At 38.6% G+C, this 14,797-nt stretch overlaps 1 protein-coding gene across 1 annotated transcript in view; it reads left to right on the top strand.

The window, feature by feature from the left end:
* The first annotated feature begins 9,002 nt into the window (after positions 1 to 9,002).
* Positions 9,003 to 14,797, top strand: part of RAB11FIP5 (RAB11 family interacting protein 5) — a 2,272,349-nt gene continuing 2,266,554 nt past the window's right edge. Inside the window, exon 1 of the mRNA XM_044064038.1 lies at positions 9,003 to 9,563. Coding sequence (XP_043919973.1) covers positions 9,193 to 9,563 — 371 coding nt within the window. The 5' untranslated portion in view covers positions 9,003 to 9,192. The remainder of the gene's footprint in view (positions 9,564 to 14,797) is intronic.

Here is a 14,797-nt window from a genome sequence, read left to right on the forward strand (position 1 = left end):
GATTGCTATTTAGAGTGAGAACAAAGGAATTTGTCCATTTTTTACTGTACTGACCATACAGCCATTCTTTGGTATTACTCAGGCTATTTTTTGTTCCCTGACTTGATGGATTCAGATATGGTGCAACTACACATCTACTCCCTATGCACCTAAAAACACAGAAGTAAATCAAGAAATATGGCTCAGCCTAGGGCTTGTGACTTCTCACTAGCCTTGGGCAGGCTATCGGACCATTCACCTTCTTTTGCCTCCAGGTCCCCTGGTGTGGTATTAGTATGACAATTGTATATGACATGAGAATCAGACACATTCATCTGGGCTATACTATTGTCTGGCTCTGGTATGAGTGAACCAAACTCTTCAGGTACAAGGAATATGGAATCTGAGGTTTTGGAAGTGTCAAAGTCTGATCAGTTAGTTTTCTCCGAGGTCTGTGAGGACTAAGAGGGTCAGAAACTCAAACAGATGTTTTCTTTTTCCCAAATTCTGGCTACAGTTAAGGATGTACTTAATTGGGAGCAGTGTTCAGCTGCCCTCAAGATCAGCAGGGTATACGATATTTTGGATGATAAGTCCCCAGATGTGGCAATCTTCCCTCCATTGGTTCCAGTATTGGAAGCTGTTTTAAGAAATCTTGCAATTCTGTGGTGAACAAGTCTCTTCCTAAAAAGGTTTCTGAGAAATTGAAGGTGTGCTCAACCATGCCTGGACTCCACCCCCCTTATCTTTGAACCTTGCTTCTGTCTCCCCAGTGACCTTCTCCACAAAAAAGACTATATCTTCATCAAATCTCTCAAGATAAACTAGGCAATTGGCTAGAATCTGAGGGAAAGAAGTTGGTGCAGTCCAGCACAGTTGCTTTAAGGTGTTTAATTGCCAGTATGTTATGTGGAAGTTTGTGTTCAGGTGCATGTATAGGTTAGACAAGTTTGCTGCATCTTTACCTGTGGAGCAGAAAGACTATATGAAGATATTGTTCCAATGTTTCCCAAGTGTTTAAATGTGTTTTTAAAGAGTGCCTTGGAGGGGAGTAATACTGCTTCTAGAAATGCAGTGATATTAGTTGTGGTAAGGAGGTATGCTTAGTTGTACAACCAAACCTTTTCTGATGAGTTATAAAATGAGATTTTAAATAATCTGCTTGAGGATGATTGTGTGTACCACAGCTAATCAGATCCTTAAACAGTGAGATTACAAAGGTAAACAGATAAAAGAGGTGTCTAAAATGTTTCATATTCCCAAGTTTTCCCGCAATGAGCAAGTTAATTATTGGTGGCCCAGCAAACAGAAGTCCCAGCCAAACAAAACCTAAGCCACCAATAGGAAATTACAGGATGAGAACTCCAACAAAAGTAACAAGAGGGATTCCTTTCCAAAAAGGATAACCCCCAACTCTATCTATGACTATGCAGAGGCTCAGAACCCATCATTCCCTAGTTTCCCTCTGGTTTCCTGTTGTGAAAGCTAACTAGCAACAAGGCAGCCAGGCTGTCAGTGGTTTCTGACAAATGGGTGCTCAACACTGTTGGCATGGATTATAGGTGACAGTGGAAGGAAAATTTGCCTCCATTGAGAGGGGGTTCTCTCTCATCTGCCAGACCAGACTTTGTTATTTCCCCCTATATTATGGCACATGCTGGGTGGACACAAGGGTCATAGAGCTGGTCCATTCTTAGGAGACAATGAAACATTTCTATTCTGGAATCCCCCCCCCCAAAAAAAAAGAGCTGTCATGGAAACTGGTGTAGGATGTATCCTTTCGAAATACTTTTGTCAAGTTCCACAAGTTCATGATGCTCACCCTGCAGACAGTGCTTCCTCTTCTGCCAGGCCACTGCTTTATGGTGACCCTGGACTTGAAGGATACATATCATCATTTTCCCATTGCTTATCACTTCAGGAAATATCTGAGATTTGTTGTGTCTGCTTTGTACTATCAGTAATTTGCATTACTCTGTGGGTTATCCACTTCACAGAGATCATTTACAAAATGCCTTGCTCTGATAGTGGCCCACTGTCAGACTCTTGACATTCACGTTTTTCCTTATTTGGATGAATTTCTTATCTGTACAAAGTCTGCAATCAGGTGTTTGGAATTGCAAGAGAAGGTCTCAACTTAACACTCCTAGCTAGGGTTCAAGCTGAACATTTGGAAGTCATGCCTGACACCCTCACAAAGACTCATCAACCTGTGGTGCTTAATCAACATCAAAATAATAGATTTTCTTCCCTAAGACAATCTGCTGTCCTACAGGATCTTCCAAGATGGCTGTACACTGAATAATAGCTTAAGTTCAGCTTTCCCAGTGTGAAAACAGAAACTCAGAAAAGAGAGCCAGTGAATTTGTCTTTTTGGGAAATTTTCAGTTACTGGCTAGTAAGTGCACTGCCTGGATGCCAACACAGAAGAAATCTAGAGAACCTGAGAGAAAATTAACCACAACAGTTGAGGAGAAAACATTGTCTGGGAGAGACTATGCCAATGAAACCTTTACCAATGTTCCAAAGGAAAATGTTTGAGAGACAGAGAAAAGCACAGGAGTTGACTAGTAGAACCAGAAGTATGTTGGAAATGAACCAGGGACTGGAAATGGAAATGGAGATCAACGGGGAAAAAAACAGCAACTTGGAAATTAATGCATAAATGTGGCATTAGAAAGCATCAGTCATTTTTTTGAAATATAGCAGAACAAGAGTACCTGGAAATACTGAACTTTTTGACTTTGCTAAATTTCTAGGGGACTCTAAAGCCCTACTTCATGTCATTAATCTTTTGAAGAACATTAAGGAGAGAAGAAGAGGAAGGAAAGCAGTAACTGTCACTAAAACAATGTTTATTCTTAACAGTATTTTTATAAAACATGACATATACTACATGTAAAGCACTTTCAGTTATTTTGTGTGTCAAATGGATACTAAAGTAAACAGGTGCCATTTTTCCTTCTTTCTTTCTTTCTTTCTTTCTTTCTCTTTCTTTCTTTCTTTCTTCTTGTTTAGTTTTAAGAAATGTAGGCACTGCAATATAAAAAGAGAAGAAAGCCTAGACAAAAGCATGTTTAAAATAATAGGCTGTAATCTTAGGTTATTGAGGTGAGAGATGGGTTGTAGTAGTATACAGAGCATGATCTAAGTAGCATTGATATGCTTTTTCTTACTTTTGCATAAGGGAATGACTGAATTAAGGACCTTGGCTTGATCTATCAAGTTTTAAGTGGAAGCAAGTAAATAAAAGATCATTGAATGTAATGAAAAGTTTTCCATTAGCAAACAAATGTTCACAGTTCAGCATAAGGAGCTTGTAGCTGGAGGTAACTGTTTATCTGGCTTATATGTTTCTATGGAGAGGGCAATAAAAACTGAATACAGTAGAGAGTCAATTATCTGAACTAATTAGGACCTAAGATAGTTTGGATAATCAAATTGCTTGTATAATTAAACATATAATTGAACCGGATAAAAAAACTTCTAAAATCTTGTTTTCTTCTGCACACAGGAATATACTTTTCAACCGTTCAGCTATTCCACTGGACAATAAAGAATATTTTTCACACACGAGCTGGCTACAAGCTTAAAAAACATGCTCAGGTGAATATGTATAATGTTTACATATTCAGACTTTATGATTTTTCCTACCTGAAAACTTTGGAAGGCTGGTTTGGATAATTGATGTGTCAGATAATTGAGTTTCTACTGTACTTTTATTCTTTCAATGGCTAAAAGATAAGGTTTTCTGAAAGCATTCAAGTTATTTTCTACATCTGGGAGAGGAATAAAGATAACAAAAAAATAGACAGTACTTTAGTGTAAGTAGAAGCACAGGCTGTACCATGCATCTTAACATGGATAATCTTCATTATTTGTTAATTAAAGCCTGTGAGTGTAGCTGTCAGTCTGGGACAATTGTTCCTATTTGGAGGGTTAAACTTCATTATTTGAAGATGTATATAGTTTTGCATGTTTATATTAAGTTAATAGGATATGGGGGTGTCCCAGGAGTCTGTTTTTTGAGAGTTTTCATTAAAAGAAAAAGTCTTGTACGATGTGACATAGCTTCAAATGGATATGATAAGAAACAACTGTATAATAGATCAACCTGACAAATGTTACTCTATCCATGTAACACAAAAGCTGAAACTAGACTTTTAAAAAAAGCTGTTATACATAACAGGTAGGAATAATAACTTCTTATTATAATGGCAACACTTTATATATTATCTTTGAACATGAATGGTCTCATAGGCATATACAAAAAAGGAGTAGGGAACAAAATTGAGAATTGTAGAGTGCAAATAGCTATGCTACAGGAGACACATTTGGAAAGAACTGAGCATGTGAATTTGATAAAGAAAGGATTTCAGGATGGTTATTCAGCAGAATATCTGGAATAAAGAAAGAGAGGGGTACTTATATTAAATGCTAGAGCAGCTCCAATAGTGATAGTAGAGGAAAAAAGATAATGGTAGATTTGTAGTAGTAATGGGCAACTGGCAAGGGCCAAGGATTATGCTGGCATGTATTTATATTTCACCTAAAACTGCTACAACTGAGCTTAAGGAAATTCTGGGAGAAATAATCAGCTTTCAGCAGAGAATATTACTTGTATATGAGGACTGGAATTTGACTTGCAACAGTGAGGATGTATCTGGGAGGCCTAGAAGGGAAAATATAATAAAAGAGAGCAGATTTTTTAAGACATTTATGAAAATATTTGGCACGGAAGATGTGAATTCAGTAGTACCAGCTAGAAGACAATTTACTTATTATTCCCCAAGGTACAAAAACTGGGCTAGGCTAGACAGAAATAATATTTCATAGGAACATGTACATTTAATTGAAAATTTGATACACATCCAATAACTGTTTCAGATAATGCACCAATAATAGCTAAAAATAAAAATGCAGCGTAATGAAATAAAATGAGACACTTGTGCATCCCCACCTATCTGTTAAACAGAGAGGAATTTAAGGAATGGGTAGTGGAAATTATTTAGGAGTTAGTAGGGAAGATAGAGATTTCTTCAGAAAATATAGCTAGAGAGTGGGATAAAATGAAAGTGGAATTTTAAAATAGGGTAGAAATAGAAAAGAAATAACAAGAATTATTTAGAAGGACCAACAAAGGTTAAAGTATTGCATAATAGGTGGCATCCCACAGAACAAAAAGAGGTTCAACTGCAGAGTGCTAAAGAGAAAATAAGGGACTACTTGAATAATATGCATGAGTTAAAAAGATTGCTGAAGCAACTGTTTTTGACAATAACTCCGGAGTACAAAAGCTTTTAGCACAACAGTTCAGGCAACAGAAAGTAGAAAGGGATGTTGCCATGCTTAGGGAGCCTATAATAAGGAAAATAACCAGAGATCCTGTATCGGTATTAGAAATATTTCAGAAATTTTATTTATGAAAATCTGTATCAAGTAGAGAAATGTGGAAATCAAGAAAAAGTACAAATGGAAATGTTTATAGAAGAATTACATATGCCAAGGTCAGAGGCAGATGAGGCTCAATTATTCACAGGCAGGATAGGAGGAGATGAGATAAAAATGGTGAGGTATAACAAGTCTGCAAGAAAGTCTCCAGGAATAGATGGTATTCCTGTGGAAGTTTGGAAGCTAGAAAAGGAAGAAAGTGATAAAGATCTGGAAGGTTTTGTTTAACAGTATTTAAAAGAAGAAGCATCAACATCCTAGAAGAAAGCTATGGTTGCTGTAATACTTAAAGATGGTAAAGACCAGTCAGATCCAGCTTTATATAGGCCTCTTTTGATTTTAAACAATGCTTATAAAGTGTTTATGTCTATATTAGCTAAAAGAATGGCAAAGGCAATGCTAAAAATGAAAGATATGGGTCAATGTGGTTTTGTGGGAAGAGGCAAACTTTTGACAACATTAATAGAACAATCATGATCCAGAGACTAGCAGACTGTAAGAAAATACTGCTGTTGTTTGTGGATTTTGAAGCAGAGAAAGCATTCAACAGAGTAAGCTGGGATTTTATGAGTATGGAAAGAGAAGCATTTGCATTCCCTGACACAGTAATAAGGTTAATTAGAAGAATATATGAGGGATTGGAGGTGAAAATTAAAGTGTTGTGGGGGTTCCTCTCAGATAAGTTCTGTTTGAACAGAGGAACCAGACAGGCGTGTCCTCTTTCCCCTTTGTTATTGGTATTATATATAAAACCACTGCCTAAGAAAATAAGGGACACGGAAATTCAATGATATAACTGGTACAGTAATCAAGAAAAGTAGGCTTTATTTGCAAATTATATTATTTTGAACCTGATAAAACCAGAAAAGGGCATCTCAGTGTTGTGGAACATTTTGAGACAGTTTCAAGTCTTTTCAGGATACAAAATTAATGAAGATAAAGCAAAGGCAACACACAGATTGGTTCAGCAATACCCATATTTATGGAGACATGATACAATGAAGTACTTAGTAGTATGGATTAAAGAAACATTATGTTATGGCAGCTAAAGATATGTGGGAAGACACTAAACAAAAGATAATACAAAAACTGAGAAACTAGAAGCTCTGTTTTATGGATATGGATAGTAAGATACAAGCAGTGAAAATGTTTTTAATCCCTTTAGTTTTATGCACAGGTCAGGAAAATTTCTATCAAACAGAAGAGAAGTTGTGGACAGCAATTACTAAAATGTTGAAGGATTTTATCTGGGAGGGGAAGAGGGAAAGAGTCAAGTGGGATAAGCTGATCTTTCCAGTAGAACAAGGTGGTTTGGGATTACCTGATTTGTGTTTCAGAGCTACACATTTAAGGTTCCTATACATAGCAAAAGCTATAATTCAGAGCGGAAAGGGATAATGCTGAATCAGGGGAGAAGCTCAAGAAATAAGAAAAGACTGGGATTTTGGATGCAGATCCTTAAGGAGAATAACAATAACCATACAGAATATTACACTCATAAAGTAGCAGAAAGTATTCTAAGAACTAAGCCAACACAGGAATGGAGAAAGGAGATTCTGACGATAGGGATGAATGCAATTGGGGGTACAGAGAACAGGCAAGACGGGGCTGGAATTTCGGGGACAAAACTGACAAAGGAAGCAAGGTATTGGAAGCAAACAATTAGATGGGGAAAGGTAATAGCATGGGAAGAGACCAAAAATTCATTTGGACTGCAGTTTAGAGATTGCTTTTCTTATCAAGAACTGATATCAGAGTATAGGGAAATAGAAAGGAATAACAGGATGCTAAGTGAAAGACCAGCACTGGTAGAGTTTTTAGTAGAATCAAGAGGCGAAGCTACTGTTAAAAAAGGGATAATTAGTGGGGCATATAAATATTACATGATAACTATAGGAATCAATCAGAGGAAGTTAAAAAGGATTGGGAAGAGAGACTGGATAAGCAATTCACAAAGAAACAATGGGAGGATATATTTATTGGTCTCAAAAGTGAAACAAAGTCTAGACGATTTAGGGTCTCTGTTCGGAAATGTTTGCATAAGTATTTCTATACCCCAAACAGACTCTAGAGATTTTTTCCTTGGGTAGATTGCAAATCTTGGAGTTGTGATGGGGAAGACAGAGGTAAATGGGAACATATTTTTGGGGAAAGTAATGAGTTGGCAGACTTTAAAAAATTCCATGGAAACTACTCTATCAGAAATAATGGGTAAACAAATTGGTGTAACTAAGAATTTTTTTTTTGCGCTGTGATACAAAAATAGACTTGTCTAGACATAGTAAGGCCTCGCCGAGTTTAATTCTGGTGGCTGCCAAAAAAAAAAATATATAGAAATTGGAAATCAAAGTCTAAACCAACTGTACTAGAAGTAGTAAATATAGTAATACTGATAAAACAACTGGAAGTGGGATCTCTAAAGGGTAGGAGCAAATTACATAGAAAAAGGGAGTTGTTGGAATACATACAGAATAAAATTTTGAAGGAAGAATGAGGTGTAAGAGAAGGCATGAATTGAATGAGCTATGTAATTTTTGACTAACAATGACTAGATTGTTTACAGGTGAACATATATGGGTGGTTTTCATTTATATAAATGCACTAGTGCCTATGTCATAAATACTTTAAAAAAATGTATCTTGTTAAAAAAGTTTCAGAACCAGAAGAAGGGGAAAAAAAAGAAATCTGGCCAAAGCCAAAAATAATGGAGGGATGAAGGCCCAAAAAAGGTACAGATTTTAGTTACTAGCCTTATGAACTTAGAAAGTTGCTAGAATACCTGGTTTTGCATTAGTATGGATGTTCTTAAGTATATGAAGTGGAAAACTAAAACGTGTCATTATTTAGTGCCATAATTCCTAATCCAAAATGCCAGAAAACTACATATTTTATGATAACCAGACCAAACATTTGAGTCACGAAGCTGGTCATACTGCGAAAATCTGGTCAGTTTAGAGGTATGCATCAGATGGTAATCATATTTTTCTGTAACACGTAGAAAAACATCTGAAAATATTTTCCGCGTTAAACATCAAGACGTTTCAACCATTTTTTTATTCGCAGGACACAACTATCGAAATGAGGACCGTCTTGCGAAAAGAGGGACAGGTGGTAACCCTACTGGTGACATAATTCAAGTTCTCTCAAGTGCGATTTCAGTATTTACTTCATATTGAGGGGACGGGCTGGCGCAGTAAACAAGAGCGAGCATGCTGCAATTTTTCCTACTGTGCAACACAGGCAACCCTTCAGTGGAAAAAGGGACCAAGAGACCAAGAAGTTAAATATATCCATCATTTTCTACTAATCCCCAACAACTGTGCAGTACACTTCGTTTACCATGTTGTTGAGTGGGACAATTTTACAAATCTTTCATCCCTTAACCATCCAAACAGCTTGTTTTCGCCTATCCTCACATTATATCTGCAGTGTAAGGTTTCACCCGCGCACGCGCCTCACTGACCACAGTGCGCTAAGAAAAGGCAACATTGACTGTTTAAACCCCCCCCAAGAAATATTTCCAAATCGTCCCAGTGAAGACCATGCTTAGCACGCATGCGTCTAATAATAACGCTTACGCAAGCGCGATCCTACTGTGGGACACTTCTTAGAAACTTAAGTTTGTACATTGGCGACTGTGCTGAGGAAAGTAAATCTTAAAACAAGTTTAGTAAATAAACAGTAAACTGCAGTATGCTGTGTCAGTAAAACCTGTTCAGGCGAAGAGGTCCGTTAATTCCCGACACTGCTGATGAAGCTGTGATGTCTCTTTTGGGAGTAGAAGAGCTGCTACCAGAACATAAATGGGTGCCCACCAACGTCCAGGTGACGGTCATGCGAGCCAGGGGGCTTCGGGCGAAGGGCAAAGGCGGAACAAGCGACGCATATACGATTATACAGTTGGCCCGTGACAAATTCTCCACATCAGTAGCGGAAAAGACCACCGGGTGTCCCGAATGGAAAGAGGAATGCTCATTTGAATTGTCGCCAAGCGCCCTGGAGTTTGATGGAGAGGGGGGCAACTTGATTCTGACGGTGATGCACAGGGCACTTATCGGACTGGACAAATTTCTGGGGCAGATAATTATTCACCTTGGTCACGTCTTCCAGGACAAGCGTTCCCATAGCAGCGAGTAAGTTGGGAATTGGGAGTTGAAGCACACCCAGTGGTCTTTATTTAATGGGATGTGGTCTTGGGGAAAATGGAAAGTATTACCTATCAGCGTTTCATTGCATCGCATAATTGTTGTTGACAGGGAAATCCACGCCCTCCCCAAAAACCTAATAACTTGACAGATACGCTTTGCTTAGCTGTTACTGCTTGATGACTTGAATTCTTTCAAGACCGCAGAAGCCTTGAGGTGTTTGCGCCTTCTCTCTCTGTTTGTTTTCTTTCTGATTACTGTCTTAAAGCTGTAGTTTGTATGTACAATTTTTGGTTTTTGAATTCCACAACTACAGTCTGTAGATGGCCATACGCTATCAGTGGGCATATAAAGTAGTTTAATGCATGCCATTTGTAGCATTCCATTCTGCTGTTCCGTACTTATGAAGTCAGTCATAAAATAAGTTACAGGATCAGACTTGTAGGCAACATTATTTTTTTCAAAACAGTTTAATGTGTATATTTAGTATAGTAGTGGGGGAGTTATATTTTAATTTCTTTGAAGTTTCACTTGCATAATGACGTTGGTGTTATTGGTAGGGGGAATTGCTTGTATACGAAGAAATTTTGTGCTGCACATACTTAAAACTGGTACTTTGTGGTTAGACATTACTGGACAAGCACAGTAGTGAATATATCGCCATGACGTTTGTCTAGTATGTTTGGTTGTTCAGCTGTGTATGTAATTCCTGAAAAAAAACTTCATGGAAATTCCCTTGCTGTCCATTACATGCAATGAACCAGGACTTCCTTCATAAACTGGCCATACTATTCCTTCTCAGTGGACTACCGCTGCTTGTGTGAGGCTGGACAGTTTTGTCATGAGTACTTTAACTCTTGGGAGTGGGACTCCCTCTTTGTTGGAAATGCTTTTGGGCTTAGAAATGTAGTTCCAGTTTATTTGAGTCTGGGCAGTGTACCTGCTTGTAAAAAATTCTCACTTTTCTAATTGCTAAAGACAGACACAGAAATAATTTTATGGCAAAAATTATTTGAAACTAATAGCTTGCACGCACAAATTCTCATGACATACACAGTTTTGCCTGTAATGTATTCTCAAGAGTATACCACAATGAAAAACATACAAAAAGTGAAAAAATGTTTCTAGGGGGAGTGGCTTTCTCCTGCACCACCTATTCCTTGGAGAACTTTGCCGTACACCCCCCTTATGTTGTTATTCTCATTTTGATATCAATGTACCGTGAAGAAAGACTTGTCAGTAAAAGAGCAAAAAAACGTGTTTCACTCTTTATCTTGGAACTTCTGACCTTAAGTGAAGTTAAAAGCACTGTGAGAAACAACAAATTGCTCCTGTATATCAAAGGCAGTAGTATTGCACATTGAATAATCATACTTCAGCAGCTGTGATGTGAGCAGTATTGTACTGAGCATGCGAATGTTAGTTTTTAGTAACAGGACTGTTTAGAGATATCATGATGTAATGAAGGAGCAACGAATCTCTGGGAGTGGGTCAGGCTGCAGTATGCAGGGCTGTGGACAAGGGTTTAAGGAAAAGAAGCAAAAAGGTGGTGGCCATCACCTACTCGGGTAGGTGATGCTAAGGCTGTAGCTGGGCATACTCTGTGTACTCAAATGGAAACTTTATTACTCAAGAGTGCAGAATGTTTAAAACTGCCTGTATCAATGTTTACAGCACAGAGCTGCATAAAACATGATTGTGTGATAGAAATGAAGCTCTAAAAGTAGTTGTGTGAGTATGAGGCAAAAGTTGAAAATAATGTGTTCCTTTTGTGTGTAGGGGCAACATTTTGAGGATTGAATACATTTTTACATGATGGGTGGTATGGGCAGCAACATTAGGTTTCCCTACAAATGTACGTTTCTAACTACACCTCTGGGTAAGGTTAACATTTAGGGCAAAAGACAAGGCATCAGGAGGTAAAAGTGGGAGGGTAGGGATTTGGAGATGGGACAATACAAGGAGGCAAGCAGAAAGAAAACAAAGGAAATGAAAGCTGCAAATATATGCTGAAAGGAAGTTGCAGAAGAAGTCAAGAGGGGAAACAGTGTTTTCTTCAGGCGGATAACAGAAGGAAGAGTGGGACAGGCATGGCTAAGTTGAGCAAAGACTGGAAGGAGATGACTGTGAAATAGTAGAGGTGTTGAATGAACACTTCACCTCATTCTTTACAAATGAAGCAAGGTGAAAATGCCATGCTGTGAAGGAGGTACAGCAGAGAGAGAGAGGGAGCTTATGGATAGGCAGCAGGATAGAGAAGAGGAGGAGGAGGTTGTGATGGTACTGGCTTCCTTAATGCTAGCCGATACTTTGACTTTGGTTTTCAGTAGATCACTTGCTGTTGCAAAAGTGCGTGTGCAATGCTCAACAGCAAATGTAGTACCCTTGTGCAAGGGGTGAGTAGGAAAAAAACATCAGGGAACCACATGCCTATTAGGCTAACAACAGTAGTGGGGAATGGCATGGAGAGAATACTAAAGGAAAAGTTGGTTGCTTTCTAGGAGTTCCAGTCATTGTGGTCTGCCAGAACTTCAGAAGCCTTCCAGGGTAAGTGGAAGGCTTGGGGTTGGATCAGACCTAAGGAACTAGATTGTTGGATGGTTAAATGGTAGGATGCATAATGTGACCGTAAGTGTCAGGAATACATAAGGTGACTAGTGGAGTGACACGTGGTCCTGTCATTGCATACTCTTTATTGTGTTTACTTTAGATATGTCTTGGGAATAGACAACAGGATCAGCCTGTATGCTAAAGATAAAGCATTAGGGCAGCAGTTGAGAATGGAGGATGTCTAAAGAAAGATTTGGAAAGGCTGACCGAGTGGGCTGAAAGGTGCAGTTGAGGTTCACTGTAAGCAGATGCAAAGTTGCACTTGTGTAACAGCAACCCTCTGTGAGATCTCATCTGGTGAGAGTGGAACTGATAGTAATAGAGCAGGAAAGGGATCTGAGAGTGTTGATCACACTTGTATTGGACTTCCAGGAGCAGAGTGAGAGGACAGTTACAGCGGCCAACAGAATGCTGGAGTGTATCCTTTGAGGATGAAACTCCAGAAGTAAAGATATAATGCTTCCTGTGTATTAAATGCTTGTCAGACCACACCTTGAGTATTATGTGCATTTAGGAGGCTATACAAAGTGAGGGATATTCGGTTGCTGGAAGGAATCCAGAGGAAGACCACCCGAAAGATGCAAAGGGACAGAAGAGAAAGCATATACCCGAAAACTATTTATTTATTTATTTTACATTCAGTTACCGGGAAACTATGACTGGACACATGTCATTTTTCATTGGAGGCCCAGGGAGAAAAGCTCCACGTAATACATACCATTTAACAACAGTTATTTAGATTTGACAATGCACTATGATCATATCCAAGATAACCGGGTTTATACAAACAAGAAACCTATATGTTCACTAAAGAAATCTTGTCATAAAACAAGATCGTAAGATAGATTGTACACAGAGGGATTGATTTGTATACTAATTCTATAGAGAATTATAAAAAAAATCTGAATAAATTGCAGGTAGGCATAGAATAGAAGAATGACAGTCCGATGAAACAATTTTGCAACTTCTGTATACTACGAGCATGGATTTTTTTTCTTTCTCTGTCTCTCTCTCTTTTATTTATTTATTTTTTTTAGGTTAACTGTTCTTTATCGCTGGAGCTAAAAAAGCATCTATATTTTAAGTGGTGGCTGTGACAGTGAAGTATAAGTGTTAGTATTGTGTAAGAGAGACAGTTAAGCCATGAGTAGTGCAAGGGCACAGTCACTTGTTGGATAAGTGAGTTCTTAGCATTTTTTGTTTTGTACTAGATGTAAGGTTAGGTGGTAGTGCATTTCAGATTTTGCCTATGTAATTTGAGAAAAGGGATTGGGATTCCCCAGCTAGGTTTTGGCAGTATTTATCTTTATGAGGGGTTTGTTGGTGGAGTGTAGAGCTCTGGCACTGGTGTATGGCTGTAGTAATGTTTGTAGGGCTAATGTTTTATCTGGTTGAGAGAAGATTTTATGGGCCATGGTTAATTGGTTAAAGAGTAGGTGCTGGGGAATTCCAACCAGTTGAGTTGTTTGAGTGCTGTGCAGTGATGTGATCTAAAGGGTGAGTTAGCAGCATACCTGGCAATTTTGTTGTAACAGGATTCAAGTTTTGCTAAGTCAGATTTCCTTAGATTTGGGAGTAGAGAAACTGAAGTGCTCATCTCTTGAGACAAGAAGAAATGGACGGTATCATATGGGTGTGCAGAAGGACATGTTAATGAGGCGAGATGTGATGATATGGGGTTGTCCTGAAAAGGGAAAATGAGATGGTAGGAGCATCATATTATAGGGACCAACTGTTTCTTGGATCTGTGAAAAAATTTCTTTCTGGAGAGGGTTGTGAACTAATGGAATGGAGTACCAGAACAGTTGATTAAGAGGAAATCTGTGGAGGCATTCCAAAACGTATGGGACCGACAGAGAAAGAGATGGGTGGGAGGGAGGTATGAGAAGGAGATAGAATGTAGAATACACTTAAATTGCAGACTAAATAGGCTTGTTGTCTCCCTGTGGGTGTAAATGTAATGGTTTAAGCAAAGCCTTTTGGGCACCGTGGCTAAATGAAGATTATCTAAGGGGTAGAAAAATCTAATTATGAAATGAGTCAGAAACTGGAGCTTATTAGAGGAAGAAATAGAGGAGGTGGGACTGGGTTCCAAACAGTTCCTGCCATTATAATCACTGTGGGCAAGTCTCTCCAGCTGTCTCTGGGAAAAGAGTTGAGTAGATGCAGCTGAATTTCTGACATTCCATCTCCAATATAACCTTCCTCATATGCCACTGGGGAAAAGATTTTTGTTTTCCACCACTGCTGCTCACGTCACATCTCCTGTGGCTAACTCTAGGATATTTCCCGTCCTCGTTTGTTTTTTTGCTGTCCCCTAATATGACCCTTGCTGGGAGAGGCTTCCTTCTGGGAGGGATGTAAAGGTTCGAAACACTGAGAGTTGTCATACTGGATTGACTTGGATGTGGTTAGGCAGGGGTCTGCCATATTGCGTCCAAGATTTTTTTTTTTTATTATTTAAGCCCTACCATTCCTGTTGTCATAAGGTGGATGTGCAGTGCTGCTATAAAGGAACTGTATTCATCTACATGATGACATATACCTCAAATTCCCTCCTATGTATATTGTGGTGGCAGCCTGTTGTCACCGCTTGTTTTTCAACAGCAAAG

Source organism: Protopterus annectens, chromosome 2.part2 (genome assembly GCF_019279795.1).
Source record: "Protopterus annectens isolate FY-2018-M chromosome 2.part2, PAN1.0, whole genome shotgun sequence".
Classification (NCBI taxonomy): Eukaryota; Metazoa; Chordata; order Ceratodontiformes; family Protopteridae; genus Protopterus; species Protopterus annectens.